This window comes from Eretmochelys imbricata, chromosome 24 (assembly GCF_965152235.1).
Source record: "Eretmochelys imbricata isolate rEreImb1 chromosome 24, rEreImb1.hap1, whole genome shotgun sequence".
Lineage (NCBI taxonomy): Eukaryota > Metazoa > Chordata > Testudines > Cheloniidae > Eretmochelys > Eretmochelys imbricata.
In genome coordinates this window covers 7147864-7162952 of record NC_135595.1, presented here as the reverse complement: position 1 = coordinate 7162952, position 15089 = coordinate 7147864, and the positions used below count along the sequence as shown (strand labels likewise).

The 15089-nt window shown below is 45.7% G+C and overlaps 2 protein-coding genes across 2 annotated transcripts; both read right to left on the bottom strand.

Annotated features, from left to right (window-relative positions):
• Positions 1 to 291: 291 nt before the first annotated feature.
• Positions 292 to 3535, bottom strand: LOC144279907 (immunoglobulin kappa light chain-like). The gene is made up of 6 exons (XM_077841610.1): positions 3493 to 3535; positions 2921 to 3253; positions 2162 to 2473; positions 1552 to 1662; positions 1090 to 1136; positions 292 to 387 (listed from the first exon to the last, which is right to left on the bottom strand). The coding sequence occupies exons 1-6, from the start codon at positions 3533 to 3535 to the stop codon at positions 292 to 294; spliced, it is 942 nt and encodes a 313-aa protein (XP_077697736.1).
• Positions 3536 to 7370: 3835 nt separating this feature from the next.
• LOC144279906 (uncharacterized) lies at positions 7371 to 11030 on the bottom strand. The gene is made up of 6 exons (XM_077841608.1): positions 10994 to 11030; positions 10412 to 10741; positions 9546 to 9857; positions 8789 to 8899; positions 8329 to 8375; positions 7371 to 7466 (listed from the first exon to the last, which is right to left on the bottom strand). The coding sequence occupies exons 1-6, from the start codon at positions 11028 to 11030 to the stop codon at positions 7371 to 7373; spliced, it is 933 nt and encodes a 310-aa protein (XP_077697734.1).
• Positions 11031 to 15089: the final 4059 nt, after the last annotated feature.

The window sequence follows — 15089 nt, the reverse complement described above, 5'->3', positions numbered from 1 at the left end:
CAAAACAAAGAGACAGTCCCTGCCCCAAAGAGGTCCCAATCTAATACACACGTGACGTGTAAAGTCATCTTCACCCTGATGCCTTTATAATTATATCCTAAAAGGAGATTTCCCACCTGATGAGGCTGGACCCTGTGGGGATCTTCTGAGCTTTTTATTCTAAACAGAGAAGTGGAGAAAATAAAAAAGAAAGGAGACGAAAACAGGCAGAGCCTTCTTCCGGCTGCTACGTCCGATCAGCAGAGAACCAGACATCAGTTCCCACGTGTGGATTCCCCTGCATTAGACAGTTCAGGCTTTTACATGTTTCCCTCTGGCCAATCGCTGCATCGTGCGCCCGTCACGATTCCGCGAATCAAAATCCAGATGAGCGTATAAGATTCCATCCTGTTTGGCGACAATTAGTAACATGAGCCACCTCCTTGTAAAATGAAGGGACACAAGCTGAGACAGAACCGAACATCCACGTTAGTCTGATGAAAAATCCCGTCTCATCTCCGATGCTCCTGCTTGTCCTGTTAGCTGTGCGTGTTATCAGAATGGAAACCAGCGCTGGATTCTGAATTTAAGAACTCAGCTACTGACAATATTTTGCCAGATCTAAACCACATGTCAATGGACAGTCTCCTATTGAGGTCACTGAGGTTTGGATCAGGGCCACAGCACCTGTCACTGGAAAATCTTCATGTGCTTTACAAATATAATTTCTCAAAGTTCTTTATCTTATAAGTGTCAAAAATGTTCCCAGCTCCACACAAAAACCCTGTAAAGGGTACAGTCAGGAACAATAAAACATCAAACTTCCCATCATCTTTGAGCAGTAAGTCTACTTATCCATTTTCTACACATGGGGAAACAGAGTCACACAGCACTAAGTGACTTCCCCACTATCCCACAGTAAATTGGTACCAGAGTTAGCAGTAAGACTCTTTGCTCCCTTTCAACTACTCCAACAGCTAGATCTCACTTTCACCTCCTCCTTCCAGAATAACCAGTTCAATTACGAAATATATGAAGTTGATGGATGGATTAGAAATGCCTGAGACAGACACGTTGATTTACACAGAGACAGTTTGCAAAGGGCCATACCTGGTGCTCCTTGGAAGCTGGGGGTGCTGAGACCCTGGGCTGGAATCCTGGAACAAACAAAGACAACAGTCAAAGTTCCTCTTCCACGGTCACCCCCCAGCTGTAGTTCACTGACGAGTGGTGCATCCGAGCTGTGGGTACCCAGTGCACCACCATGCATGGCACGTGGATAGGGGCTCATCAGACAGGCTAGTGCTCTTTGTGAACTATAGACAAGGGGCAGTAGAAGCCTTTCTACATCGCTCCCTTTGTCACGGAGAACAAAGCTGTTCTCCCGACACAGGACATTCAAGTTTCGGAAAACAAACATTCAGAGATCAGTGCTGGCAGTTGTGACATTTGCAGCGTGTTCATGTGTTGGACGGGACAGTTGCAGTCCCCAGTAGCAAGCGGGGGAGCAGGATTTCTCCCTAAGGGAGATGGTCTGAGCTGGGCTGGGCTGGGCTGGGCTGTGTTTATTACCTAGCATGGAAGGGCAGAGGGTCCAGACGAGGCTCAAAGACACCACCAGCAGCAGCAGACCAGCTCCAGCCGCAAGGGGCACAATGTAATGTGAGCACTCCCTGGCAGGGGCTGTGGAGGAAGCGAACAAACAGACACAAGTAAGTGGCTGACTCGAGCCAAGAGGGTCGTGATGCCACCACACCCAGCTCTCCCCTCCTGATCCCCATTTCACCACAGGCCTTAGCCCCCGAGGAGTGAGGCTACAGGAGCCTTCAGCACCTTTCACCCTCTGTGTTGCCCCCTTTCCCTTAGGTGAATTCTTTCCCCTCTAATCAGAATTTTCTCTGGACCTTGTGCCATCTACATAATCCTCCCTCCAGGTCTCACCTCACCGCCTCTCCATCACCTTGCATATCTCTCTGGAACACATCTCTCTTCTCAAATGCCTCTCAATTCTCCTTTACTCATGAGATATATTATTTTTTAAGTCTTTCCAGTACTTTATATGTACAATCTGGGTGAAAGCTGCAGTAGAGATCTGAGCTACGTAGAAGCAGCTCTGATTGTGGCCACTTCACCCCTATTTCACATCTGAGTCTCCCTTAGTCTCAAATATAGTATCACTCACCTGCAGAATACCTGGTACTTTTCTTCACACTGTTGCCGGAAGAGTTGAATTTGACTTCACAGGTGAAATTCTTCCCACTGGTCCAGGTGTCCATGGGGACGCTGATGTGATTTATGAGGGTTAAAGATCCATCCTTTGCTTTCAATGAGCACGTCAGCCCCTGTTCCTGCAGCTCCCCAGAAACACTCCAGGAAACATGGACTGGGCTGGACACTCCATGGATCACACAGGCCAGATTCGCTGTCCCAGTGACTTGATTGTCATGTAGAAATGGGACCAGAAGCATCACCCAGCTGCTCTTGGTATAACTGTCTGAGCAGAAGGAGGTGGCAAATTTAGTGTGAACTTCAGTGGGACTCCCACTGTGAGTAACAGCTCCCAAGTGGGAGTGAGAGGTTCATCGCTTTGCCCCATATATAAACATTTCATTAACTCAACATATAGTTTCATGCAGTCGTGGCTCTTAGGTTAGAAATATTCCTCTCATGGGTGCTCTGAACAGTCATAGAGAAACTTCAATAATTTAATTTATTTTTGGCACTTTCAAGTTTTAACATTTTTACTTATAAAATGTATGTGTATTATATCCCTTCTGTACCCATAGTATTTCATGTTTAGCTGAACTGTTTGCATTAAAGCATTCTTTCCTTTGAACCATTCGTCAATAGCTATTGTTTCTTGTTTCATTTTAATAGGAACATGAAGTATGCGTTGTTAACCAATTATTAGTCTCCTTAAACAAGCTATATGGTTCCTTACCTCCAACAATCAGCGTGGATCCATTCCCGAAGATCAGGTAGCTGCTGTATTTATATGCACAGTAGTAAATGCCAGACTCCGTCTTTTGGATCGTGCTGATTTCCAGTGTCGAGCTGTGCGTCTCATGTTTGCAAGCAAATTTACTTTGATTTTGATCATCCCAACAGCGCTTAATGCATGTTGGTGTCTCACCTTCTCTTCTGAAATACCAAAACACCTTCCATCCTCCTCCTTTCAAGTTTTCTGTGGAAGAACAGTGGATCTTGGCGGTGTCATTAACTTCAACAAACTGGATCCGCCGAGTCTGGTGCAGAAATAACTGCTCTCCTAGCACTGGAGAAATAAAATATTGTTCTAGTCAGTGTCCGTCAGGTCTCCAACTGCCACAGATGGAATGGATAGCTCAGCACTAAAATTTATTTAATCTGATAACACTTGTGCTCTGCAGCCTAAATGCTAAAATAACCTGCTATTAAAATGCAGCTAAAGCTTGAAAACATATCATAGTTAACACTGGTGTCCTACTGAAGAGGCTGTTCTCTCAATTCCAAAGCTTAATGCAGAAGTTTTACCTAAGGAAGATAAAACCAGATACTCGGCAAGGATCATTTTCATTAAACAAGTAGAACAAAATCCTGACACACTGGCCCAAAGGCTGATGCCCAGTGCACTGATGCAGTGACTGTGTACAGTGTCTTGGTTATGTCCAGTGAGGAACGCCTCCAAGGAGGGTGTGCTGTGGTGATAGATACTAGAGGGGTGGGTTAAAAAGGCTACAACATATCTTGTAGAATTTCTCTGCATTGTAGTGGCTCAGGGGTGTATTATAATAATTGAGAATAAATTTAAACATCCAGAATATGGATCATCTATAGAAACAAATCCACATGACTTCAGAGCACAAGTCCCTTTGACTTTCAAAGGAGAATGCTCCTAAATCAACTAAGGTCTTCTGAGACTCCCAATGTAAGTCTCTGCCCAGTCTTCCATGTTTGGTTTAAGGTATCATCTTTCTGGCTGGTACAACACAGATATGTAATGATTGTTTGGCATCTTGTCTTGGAGGACTTTAATTGTACCTTAAATCATCACACCGAAAGCTCTGACATCTGAGAAATAAGACAATGTGGAATGCAATTTTCAAGAGTACAAGTCCCATTCTCAGCAGTGACTTAGGGCCAGATGGTCAAAAGTATTTCGGTGCCTATAAAGCAGAGAGGTGCCTCGTGGGATTTTCAAACATGGCTAGGTGGGTTAGGAGCCTCACTCCTACTGAAGTCAATGGAAGTTAAGGGCCTCCACTTGGATCTATCAATAAACTGGCTAAAAACAAACTGAACAGGGCTGGTTAAAAAGCTGCATCTGGCTGCACAAAAAGGAAAGTGCATCTATCAGTGACCCTTCTGAAACAGCTGACAATAGAGGGCAACATGGGCTAGCGAATAGAGCCATTGGCTCAGAAAAGGCCAGATTCCCTCGGTTACTTGTCCACGTCTCCTTAGACCCTACTCCATTTTCTGAGACTGGACTGACTGGCTGCAGCTCCCCTGGCAAAGTGGGGATCGATCGGTTACAAACCCCTTCCCAGCAACGCTCTAATGCTGGGGACCATCTACCTTCCCTTTCACTCCCTCCCTCCCATGGTTGGGGCATGACCCGGGCTAAATCCTGCAGTCCCTGACTGAGGCAGTGTTACGTGGAAGCAGGAGATTGGCCTGACGAAGGACGACTGGACCGGCCAAGATTCTGCCTGATTTCTAGCCCAAGGGCATTACTCACAATTACACAGCTTCCCCTTTGCCCCAGTGGAACGAGGAGTTTAGAGAAGCAGAAATTACACTGACAGCCACTTCCAGGCCCCTGTGCTTTACCATGGTGGAAAAGGGCTTAATGCAGATGAGAATCAGGTCCCCAGGCTCACTGTTAAGGGGCTGAATGTTGTCAGTGGCAGTACAGATGAGACCATAGAAATCATAACGCTATCCAAGCACAAAGTCTGCCCCCCCAGCAAAGTCCCATATAAAAGAAAGCGCCTGTTATAAACCTCCAAGGAACACTGACTGACAACAGCACAATGCTTTATTTACTGCTCAAGGGATCCAAACACAATGCTTTACAATGTAAATTGCTTTAAGGAACTGGACTTAGGCGCTGATCCTAAAAGCAGCTGAGCACCCACCATTCCCCTTGACTTTGCAGAGTGTTGTGTCTGCCCAGCACATCACAGGAGGTGCCTCAGCACCATGCAGGATTGCGCCCTTATTCTGTGTATAGAAATATCTTCATGCACTGTGGGGGTGGAGCGGGGCAGCTGTTTGACAGCCCCACAGCAGCCCTGCGCAGTGGCTTAGGGTAGGAAGTGAAAAGGAGCAATATAGCCAACTACAGCTACATTTTACACTAATGTAATTACCAGGGCTGGGCAGAAAATGGATTTCCCATCCCACACAAATTTTCAAGATATTGAAAACTTTTCCTGTCATGAACTAGGATGAAATAATCAAAATCTCAAATATTTTCCTGGAAAAAAAATCATTCTGGGTTTGGGTGAAAGGAAGCGTTTTGTTTTAATAATTTTGAAATGTTTCCTTTCAATTATGACCATATAAAATTTGGACTATGTTAAATTTTATTTCAGCAATAACTAGCTTAAACTTCTAAGCAAGGCATCATTTTGAATTGGAGAACTGGAAGGTTTCATTTGTCAATTTTGAAACTTTTTGTAAAGTCAAAAAATTCAAAGCTCACCCTTTTCCTATGGAAAAAAAACCCACTACATTTCAACAAATGTTCCTTCTAAAGACCTGACCAGCTCTCATAATTACCCACATGGGAAGTTGGTCAAGGAACCAGAGCCAGCTGCTCTTGTCTTGCTGAAAGCATCCTCAGTGATTTCAAGTCACCATTCATTCAAGACCTCAGTTTGAAGTCATAATAGAAATCTGGGCCCTCCTGCAGCCCAGTTGGGTTCAGTACTCAGGGTAACCTGAGATCAGATTCAGGCCCTTAGTTATTCATTTTTATTGGCATTCAGAGCATCATAGAAATGTCAGGCTGTAGGGGAAGCTGACAAGTCCTCAAGGTCCTGCCTCAGCACAGGGGTCTGGACAAGTAAAGCTAGGCCATCCCTCACAGGTGTTTGTTCAACCTGCCAATGACGGGGATTCCACAACCTCCCTTGGAAGCCAGTTCCAGAGCTGAACTCCCCTGAGAGTTAGAAAGTTTTTCCTACCATTTAACCTAAATCTGCCGTGCTGCAGGTTAAGCCCATAACTTGTCCTGCCTTTAGTGGAAATGAAGAACAATTGATCACCATCTGTCATGTTTGAAGGTGTATGTGTGCAACAAGTTCTGTGTAACACATTTGTTGTATCATCCATCAAAAGAACCACAGATGCTAAGTGGGATAGAAAGGACCGGATTCTGCTGTCAGAGACACCGGTGTAAATCCGGAGTAACTCCACTGACTGCAACAGAGCTCCTCCAGATTTATACTGCTGCAAACCAGAGCAGAATCTGTCCCAAGGGATTTAAGAGGTCATCTTTCTTATTACACAATAAGCTGAGCTTCATGCATTGAACAGGTAATAAAGACAACACAAACCTCACTAATAGGATTGTCGTCCCTTTTTAATGAGTGACAGTTCGAATGACAGTTTGAACAACAGCAAGTTGTGATGCAAACAGGCAGCGCGTGCAGGCTCAGGCACCAGGAGAGCGCCAGTCATCGGTAACGTGTTGTTCTCGTTAGATGGCGCAGAGGGGCTGGCGCATGGGGATCTGTGAATCTCGCCCATGGGGGAAGCAGCAGCCTGCAGACGCAGCGCTGGAGTAGGAGCTCCAGCCCTGGCGAGAGATTCTCATCCCTCCCAGCTCCTCCCGCATCCATCCTTCCCCTTCCCAATCCCATTGTACGTCCATGTAACCTTACTGCAAAGGGAGCATGTGCCTGCTGAGGATCAGGGGAGTTGGGAGCTGTGGCGTAGACAGGGGCTGCACGTCCCTTCTGCCGGCTTCTGCCATCTGGCCTCACTCTGTGCAGGGGAGCTGCAGCCATTTAACTGTGTCTGGGTCTCTAAACAGATGCAGGAGGATGATGATTGTATTACCTTTCCTTCCAGGAGCTCCAGATATGGACCAGGGCCCCATGGTGCTAGGCGCAGAACAAACACAGAACAAAGAGACAGTCCCTGCCCCAAAGAGCTTCCAAACTAATATACAAGTGACGTGTAAAGTCATCTACACCATGATGCCTTTATATCCCAAAAGGAGATTTCCCACCTGATGAGGCTGGACCCTGTGGGGATCTTCTGAGCATTTTATTCTAAACAGAGAAGTGGAGAAAATAAGTACAAAAGGCGACAGACAGAGCTTTCTTCCAGCTGCTACGTCCGATCAGCAGAGAACCAGCCATCAGTTCCCACGTGCGGATTCCCCTGCATGAGACAGTTCAGGCTTTTACACGTTTCCCTCTGGCCGATCGCTGCATCGTGCGCCTGTTGCGATTCCGTGAATCAAAATCCAGATGAGAGTATAAGATTCCACCCTGTTTGGCGACAGTTAGTAAAATTAGCCTCCTCCTTGTAAAATGAAGGGATGTAGAGTGAGACAGAACTGAACATCCAAGTGATTTTAGTCTGATGAAATATTCCCTCTCATCTCTGATTCTCCTACTTCTCCTACAAATTGTGCATGTTATCAGAATTGAAACCAGCGCTGGATTCTGATTTTAAGAACTCAACTACTGACAATAACTTGCCAGATCCAAACCCCATATAAATGGACAGTCTCCTACTGAGGTCAATAAGCTTTGGATCAGGTCCTTAACACCTTTCACTGGAAAATCTTCATGTGCTTTACAAATATAATTTCTTATAGCTCTTTATCTTTTAAATTCCAAAAATGTTCCCAGCTGCACACAAAAACCCCGTAAAGGGTATGGTCAGTAACAATAGAACATTAAAGTTCTCCTCATTCTTGCGCAGTAAGTCTAGTTTTTATATATGGGGAAACAGAGTCACAGAGAAGTAAGTGACTTGCCCACTATCCCGCAGTAAATTGGTACCAGAGGTAGCACTAAAGCTCCTTCTTCCCCTTCTGCTACTCCAACAGCTAGACCTGACTTTCACCTTTGCTTCAAGATCAATCAGTTTAAGTGTGAAATATATGACGTTGGACTGAGGGATTGGAAATGACTGAGACACACATTGACTGACACTCTGAGTATGTGTTCCAGACCTGAAGAGGAGCTCTGTGTAAACGCTAACATGTGTCTTCCTCCCCAAGAGTAGCTGGTCTAATAAAAGATATTACCTCACCCACCTTGTCTCTCTAATATGGGACCAACACGGTTATAACAAACACCGCACACGTTGATTTAGACAGAGATCGCTTGTAACTTGAGGTACCTGGTTCTCCTCGGAAGCTGGGGGTGCTGAGACCCTGGGCTGGAATCCTGGAACAAACAAAGACAACAGTCAAAGTTCCTCTTCCACGGTCACCCCCCAGCTGCAGTTCACTGATGAGTGGTGCATCCGAACTGTGGGTGCTCAGGGCGCCTCCATGCATGGCACCATGAGAGGGGCTCGTCAGAAAGGCTAGTGCTGTTTGTGAGCTATACACAAGGTGCCCGGGCCATGGGCAGTAGAAGCCTTTCCACATCGCTCCCTTTGTCACGGAGAACAAAGCCGTTCTCCCAACACAGGACATTCAAGTTTCAGAAAACAAACATTCGGAGATCAGTGCTGGCAGTTGTGACATTTGCAGCGTGTTCATGTGTTGGACAGGACAGTTGCAGTCCCCAGTAGCAAGCAGGGGAGCAGGATTTCTCTCTGTGGGAGAGTGTCTGGGCTGGGCTGTGTTTATTACCTAGTGCAGAAGGGCAGAGGGTCCAGACGAGGCTCAGAGACACCACCACCAGCAGCAGACCAGCTCCAGCCGCAAGGGGCACAATGTAATGTGAGCACTCGCTGGCAGGGGCTGTGGAGGAAGCTAAAAACCAGACACAAGTAGGTGGCTGACTCGAGCCAAGAGGATCGTGATGCCACCACATCCAGCTCTTCCCTCCTGACCCCATTTCACCACGGGCCTTAACCCCCGAGGAGTGAGACGACAGGAGCCTTCAGCACTTTTCTCCCCCTGTTGTGCCCTTTTCATTAGGCCAATGATTTCCCCTGTAATCAGAATCTTCTCTGCACCTTCTGCCATCTACAAAATCCTCCCTGTAGCTGTCTTCACCCCTCTCCATGAAACAGCTCTCTGCACCTAAGTGCCTCTGTTCCCTTCTCCCTCTGACACTAGTCATTATTTAACTTGGTAGGGTGCTTATATCTATGGTTGGCGTGACAATTTCTATTGAAAATCACTGTCTGTGAGCATTGCAATTCCCCTTTCCTCCTTTCCCAAAATTCTCTGCAGATCTGCCTGCTCCTACATATTAGCAAACAATTCACAACTTTCTCTAATTGCAAATTACATTAAAGAAGCTCGGACCATAGGTACTTTGAACGTCTAATTACCGTCATAATCATCATAGCGCCTCGGAATCCCAGTCATGGACCAGGACCTCACTGGGCTATCTATCTGACTCCCCTCTACTCCCAGAAGCTAATATAAAATCACTCACCTTCAATATACCGGGCAATTTTCTTAACGCTCTTGCCAGAAGAGTTGAATTTAACATCACAGGTGAAATTCTTCCCACTGGTCCAGGTGTCCATGGGGACGCTGATGTGATTTATGAACACAAAGGAGCCATCCTTTGCTTCCAGCGAATGCATCAGACCCTGTTCCTGCAGATCCCCAGAAAAACTCCAGGAAATTTGGACTGGGTTGGAAACTCCATGGACCACGCAAGCCAGATCAGCGATCCTGGGGGAGAGGAGGCCGTGGGGAGATGGAGCCAGAGTCAGCACCCAGCTGCTGGTGGTATAACTGTCTGAGCAGGAGAAAGCACAGAGTTCAGTGTGATGCTCAGCTGAGCAGCAGTTTGATTTAGGGGGTTAATCGTAGAAGATGAAAGCAGCTCAAAGGATAAATGTGTTTTACAATAGAAAAATATGAAGAAACTGAAAAATGAAATGATATCCAGCCCAAACTAAACACATATTTGCACTTAGCAGAAGGGAAACTCTGTGCTATTTTAGGAACTGATGCAGTCCTAAGAACATTTCCTAATTGCAAAGTATTGTGTCATTTGAACATGGCTCTAAGGTTTAAAATATTCCCAGCTTGTGCCCTGAACAGGAAGAAGACAGAAAATCTTCAAGAGTTCATTTTCACTATTTGCATATTTTATTTGTGCAAAATATATTTTTCTGTTCTTTCAGCAACCAAAGTTTACTCGCTTCTTTTGGATTCAGACAGTCTGTCTTCTAACAATTCAATCTTTGATAAACTATCACACCAGCTTTTTACATTTTAACATGCACATGAACTATGTCTGCATTGTCATTATATTTCATTTCTAACCATTCAGTTCTATTTCCTTACCTCCAACAATCAGGGTGGATCCGTTGCCAAAAGTCAAGATGATGTACGAATCGGTACAGTAATAAACCCCCGAGTCATTCCGTTGGGCATTGTAGATTTCCAGTGTCAAGTTGTGTCCTTCCGATATGCAAGCAACTTTATTTACATTTTGATTATCTGAGCATCTCTTAATTAACATGGGGGCCTCACCTTCCTGTCTCCTGTACCACTGAGCTGTTATACCTCCTGCTAAAAATTGTTCTTTGGAAGAGCACTGGATCTTCGCTGTATCATTAATGTTCACAAACAGGAACGACTCAAGTTGGTGCAAAAATAACTGCACTTCTACCACTGCAGGAATAAAAGAGGGTGTGTTATCAGAGTCAATTTTCAGCAGGTTACAATCTAACCTAAATAAATTGAATTGTTCAGAATTAAAACAAAAGCACAAATGCAACCAGATTACATTGTGCAAAAGTAAATGGAAGAGCATCTAAACTGTAGCAGAACCGTCCTAAGCTATCAGACATCATGAAAGCCTTATTGAAAAGGTTCCTTTTTCAATTCTAAAGCTTAATGGTATGACTAAAGCAAAAGCTTTACCCAGCAAAGACAAAAGCAGATATTTGGTGAACAGCATGATTGTTACAAACAATATCCTGAACGATGAAATCTAAGAGTTTCTGTCTGGTAAGCTGCTCAAGTGCAAAGGGTCCAACATCCTGGTCGGAACTGCTGAGGGGGTTGTGCTGTGGTGATAGATGCTTTTCACCGAGGCTTCTTAAAGAACCCTTTGGGGACAATCTATTTCTTGTCAGCTGTTGCTGCATTTGAATCAAATATGGTTATATTAGAACAATTCAGAAGAACGAAATAACCATTAGGATGTGGCACAATGTAGAATATGCATGAAATAGTTCAACACAGAACCATGTCTAGTGCGGAGACAGCAGGTACCAGGGCTTTCTGAGGGGTCAGACTGCTGTATATGACACTGGCTAAAGGTGCGATTCTGTAGACCGCATTGTACCCTGCTGCCTATTGCAAATGATTTTCCCAAGGGATCAGCACCCCCCATTGCGGCCAGATTTCTAAAGAGCCCAGCTCCCATTTAGACACTTAACGAATGGCACAATTTTCAACTGTGCTCATCCCCCAGCAGCCCCCACTGGCACACCTGTGGCTGGATTCCCAAGAGATGAGCCTCCAATGGGCGTCTAACGAGCTGAGCACTTGTACAAATCTGGTCCTTATTGAGGTGCCAAAGAGTGCGTCCGCAGTGCAGCTGGCAGGGTAGTTCCCAGCCCGGGTAGACACACAAGCGCTAGCTCTGGTCTAGCTAGTGTGGTGAAAATAGCAGAGTGGCCACAGCGGCGTGGGCCGTGGCTCGGGCCGTGGCTCGGGCCAACTCTACGAGTTCGTGTCCAGGAGGTCGGGCAGAATTGAACTTGGGACGTCAGCCCGAGCTGCCACCTGGGCCGCCGTGGCCACACCGCTATCTTTCAATGCACTACATTGAGCCGCTACTCCCCCAGCTGCAGTGTAGACGTCCCCTAAATGGGAGCTGGGCTCTTCTGGAAGTGTGGCCCCAGCCGTGGGTGATGAACATCTGAGAAACGGGCTTCTCCCTGCTGCCTCAGTATTTTACCCCCGCTGAGCCTTATTGCTTGACAACATGATACTGAACGGTAATTTAGGACCAGATTCTCAGCTGGTGTAAATCAGCAACGATCAATGAACTGATGCTGATTTACACAAGTTGAGAATCTGGCCCTTGGAGTTCTAAGTGAATCCTGAATGCTCACAGTGGCTTGCTTGAGAAATGAGACCAGGAAATCCTTGTGGCTGGATTTCCAGACTCCAGAACAGCTCAAGCTTTCTCACCTGCCTCCGAACTGTGCAATTCCTGATCCTGCATTTTTGCACACCCCAAACTCTTATTGATTTGAGTGGAATAGTGCTGGATGCACAAGGAACGCAGGGTCTAGCCTTGTCAGCCCAGAGTTTGTGGGGCTGTAAAGTGCATCGTGGGTGTATTGCAAACACTTCGTGCAGCACAATACACCATGATTAAACATAGACTTTAAAGTCAGAAGGGACCATTATGATCATCTAGTCTGACCCCCTGCACATTGCAAGCCACAGAATCTCACCCACCCACTCCTGTAACAAACACCTGACCTATGTCTGAGCTACTGAAGTCCTCAAATCGTGGTTTAAAGACTTCAAGGTGCAGAGAATCCTCCAGCAAGTGACCCCTGCCCCACGCTGCAGAGGAAGGCAAAAAACCCCCAGGGGCTCTGCCAGTCTGCCCTGGAGAAAAATTCCTTCCCGACCCCAAATATGGCAATCAGCTAAACCCTGAGCATGTGCACAAGACTCACCAGTCAGACACCCAAGAAAGAATTCTCTGTAGTAACTCAGATCCCACCTTGTCTAACATCCCATCACATTGGGCATATTTATACTGTTAATAGTCAAAGATCAATTAATTGCCAAAATTAGGCTATCCCATCATACCATCCCCTCCATAAACTTATCAAGCTTAGTCTTGAAGCCAGGATTGGGGTGGCTTTCATACTTGTGCCTATTCTTTGGCTCCTCTTTATGATAATAATTCCAGGCACATCATGAGGAGATCCCAAAGCGCTTTACAAAAGGAGGTCAGTAATGTTATCCCCATTTTACAGATGGGGAAACTGAGGCACAGAGCGGGGAAGTGACTTACCCAAGATAACCCAGCAGAAGAGCTGGGAATAGAACCCCCGTCACTGTCCAGTGCTCTATCCACTAGGCAACGCTGCACAGTGGATTATTAGTGACTGATCTATTTTCTCAATGTCTTTGGTTTGTGCTGTAACATTTACTTTCTTTCACACTGCTGAAAGGTAAATTCCAGTTTTTGCAGTTATTTCATGGACTGTTCTGCTTTAGCTTTGCTCTAACCGTCCCCTGGCTGCAGAGGAATTGGGGGAAGCAGTTTACACTTCCTTGGTAACCGAACGCAGGGAGTGAGACCTGAAAAAACAAACCGCCCAAGCGCTTTGGTAGCGGAACAAACAAAAGAAAAGTGGCAAAATAAGTGGGCTGAAACTGACCACAGTGGCAAGTGCAGCTTTCTGAGCAGCCAGTTCTGATCTATTTTTAAACGATTAGCCCTTTGTAGCAAACACGGCTCTTTGTCCTGTCGCCTGTGGGTTTCTAAGATCGGTTTCAATTTGTATTTATAAAACATAATGTAGAAATAAAATCAAAACCATTACAGTCACTTTGTCTTGGCTTTTAATAGACTTGTACAGAAGAAGATCAAGTGTAAAAGGAATTTGTACGAGTTAAGTGTGACTGGGGGCAATAATCTTAGGACGTGTTTGAAAATGTGTCCAATGACTTCGCTGTCTAACTCCCATTGATTTTGCACCTAGGCACCCAGCTACACCTTTAAGCACCTAAATATCTTGAAATCTGGTTCTCGTGAGCTTAGATACCACTGAAAGTCAGCAGGACTTAGATTACCACTTGGAAACCTAGATCACTTTTGAAAATGACACCTGGCTCCTAAATTAATCAGGACTTCTGCTACAGTTAGGCCTACAATTTTATCCTGGCAATTGACAATAAACTTCAGGCAGAGGTACTGGAAAACAACCATAAGAAAAGGAGGGCGCAGGGAGCACGTGGAGGGTTGGACAGCAAGACCACCCTGCACTGACACTGCAGTGGTACCTCCTGCCCCGTGGGGCTGGGTCCAGCTCCCGGCATTGGCATCTAGTCCATGTGATCACAGTGCCGCTCAGGTTTGGCTCCTCTGCTGCTCTATAGATGGAAACGGAGGGACAGATGTGCCAAACTTAAGTAGGGCTCTGATCACATCGGTCAAGTTGCAAGGCCCGTGCCTAGGAGCCGGGCCCAGCCTCACTGCTAGGAGCAGCCACTGCAGGGGTCATGGAGGTTTGCAACTCTCACCCTTAATTTCCAGGTAAAGACAGGCTGCTCAGAGAACCATGTTCCAGATTACGTGGCTGAAAACTGTTTAGAAAAGATGGATTTAGAAGGGATGGATTTAGAATCTCTTAGTCGGCATTTCACTTTGTTCTCTCTGTAAGCAATTTTGTACATTACACTATGGAACGTGCATTATGCACAAATCTGAAATAAGTGTCCTAAAAGTAGGTTTTGCTCCAAATTGTCCCAAAGTGGGGTGACTCCACCATACTTTCATATTCTAACCCCATCAATTCCTTCGCCAGAGGGTCCCACCCCCAGTCCTTCGAATCCAGAATGATAAGAAAAAGGAACCCAAACCAGAGAGAGACAAAGCAGGCTGCTCCTTAAAAGAGAGTTGCACAACTCACCCCACCTTGATCTCGGCTGTCTCTTTCCAGACTGACTTCTGCTAGGCCCAGATTTCACACTTCCCCACAGACAGCAAGCAGGACCAGGAAAACCCCCTGAAATTTAAAAAAAGAAAAGGAGTACTTGTGGCACCTTAGAGACTAACAAATTTATTTGAGCATAAGCTTTCGTGAGCTACAGCTAGCAGGTGTTGTGAGACAGACAGACATCACCTATTCTTTACTGAAGAAAGGCACAAGATGTCTCACCAGATAGTTGAGATGATGCTAGTCTCGCTGCACAGTAAGTATTTTATCCTGATTTATTTCATGCTTATTTTCCACCATACTAAAAACTATTAACTTTC

Bases quoted from the DNA above. Each gene is read 5' to 3' on its own strand.
- LOC144279907 (XM_077841610.1), bottom strand. From the start codon at position 3,535: ATGAAAATGATCCTTGCCGAGTATCTGGTTTTATCTTCCTTAG. The intron at 1,137-1,551 runs GTAATAAACACA...TGTTTGTTCCAG, and splicing joins CCTCTGCCCTTCCATGCTAG to GATTCCAGCCCAGGGTCTCA. The intron at 388-1,089 runs GTATGGCCCTTT...GTCGCCAAACAG, and splicing joins CAGCTTCCAAGGAGCACCAG to GATGGAATCTTATACGCTCA.
- LOC144279906 (XM_077841608.1), bottom strand. From the start codon at position 11,030: ATGCTGTTCACCAAATATCTGCTTTTGTCTTTGCTGG. The intron at 9,858-10,411 runs GTAAGGAAATAG...TCTCCTGCTCAG, and splicing joins ATCCACCCTGATTGTTGGAG to ACAGTTATACCACCAGCAGC. The intron at 7,467-8,328 runs GTACCTCAAGTT...GTCGCCAAACAG, and splicing joins CAGCTTCCGAGGAGAACCAG to GGTGGAATCTTATACTCTCA.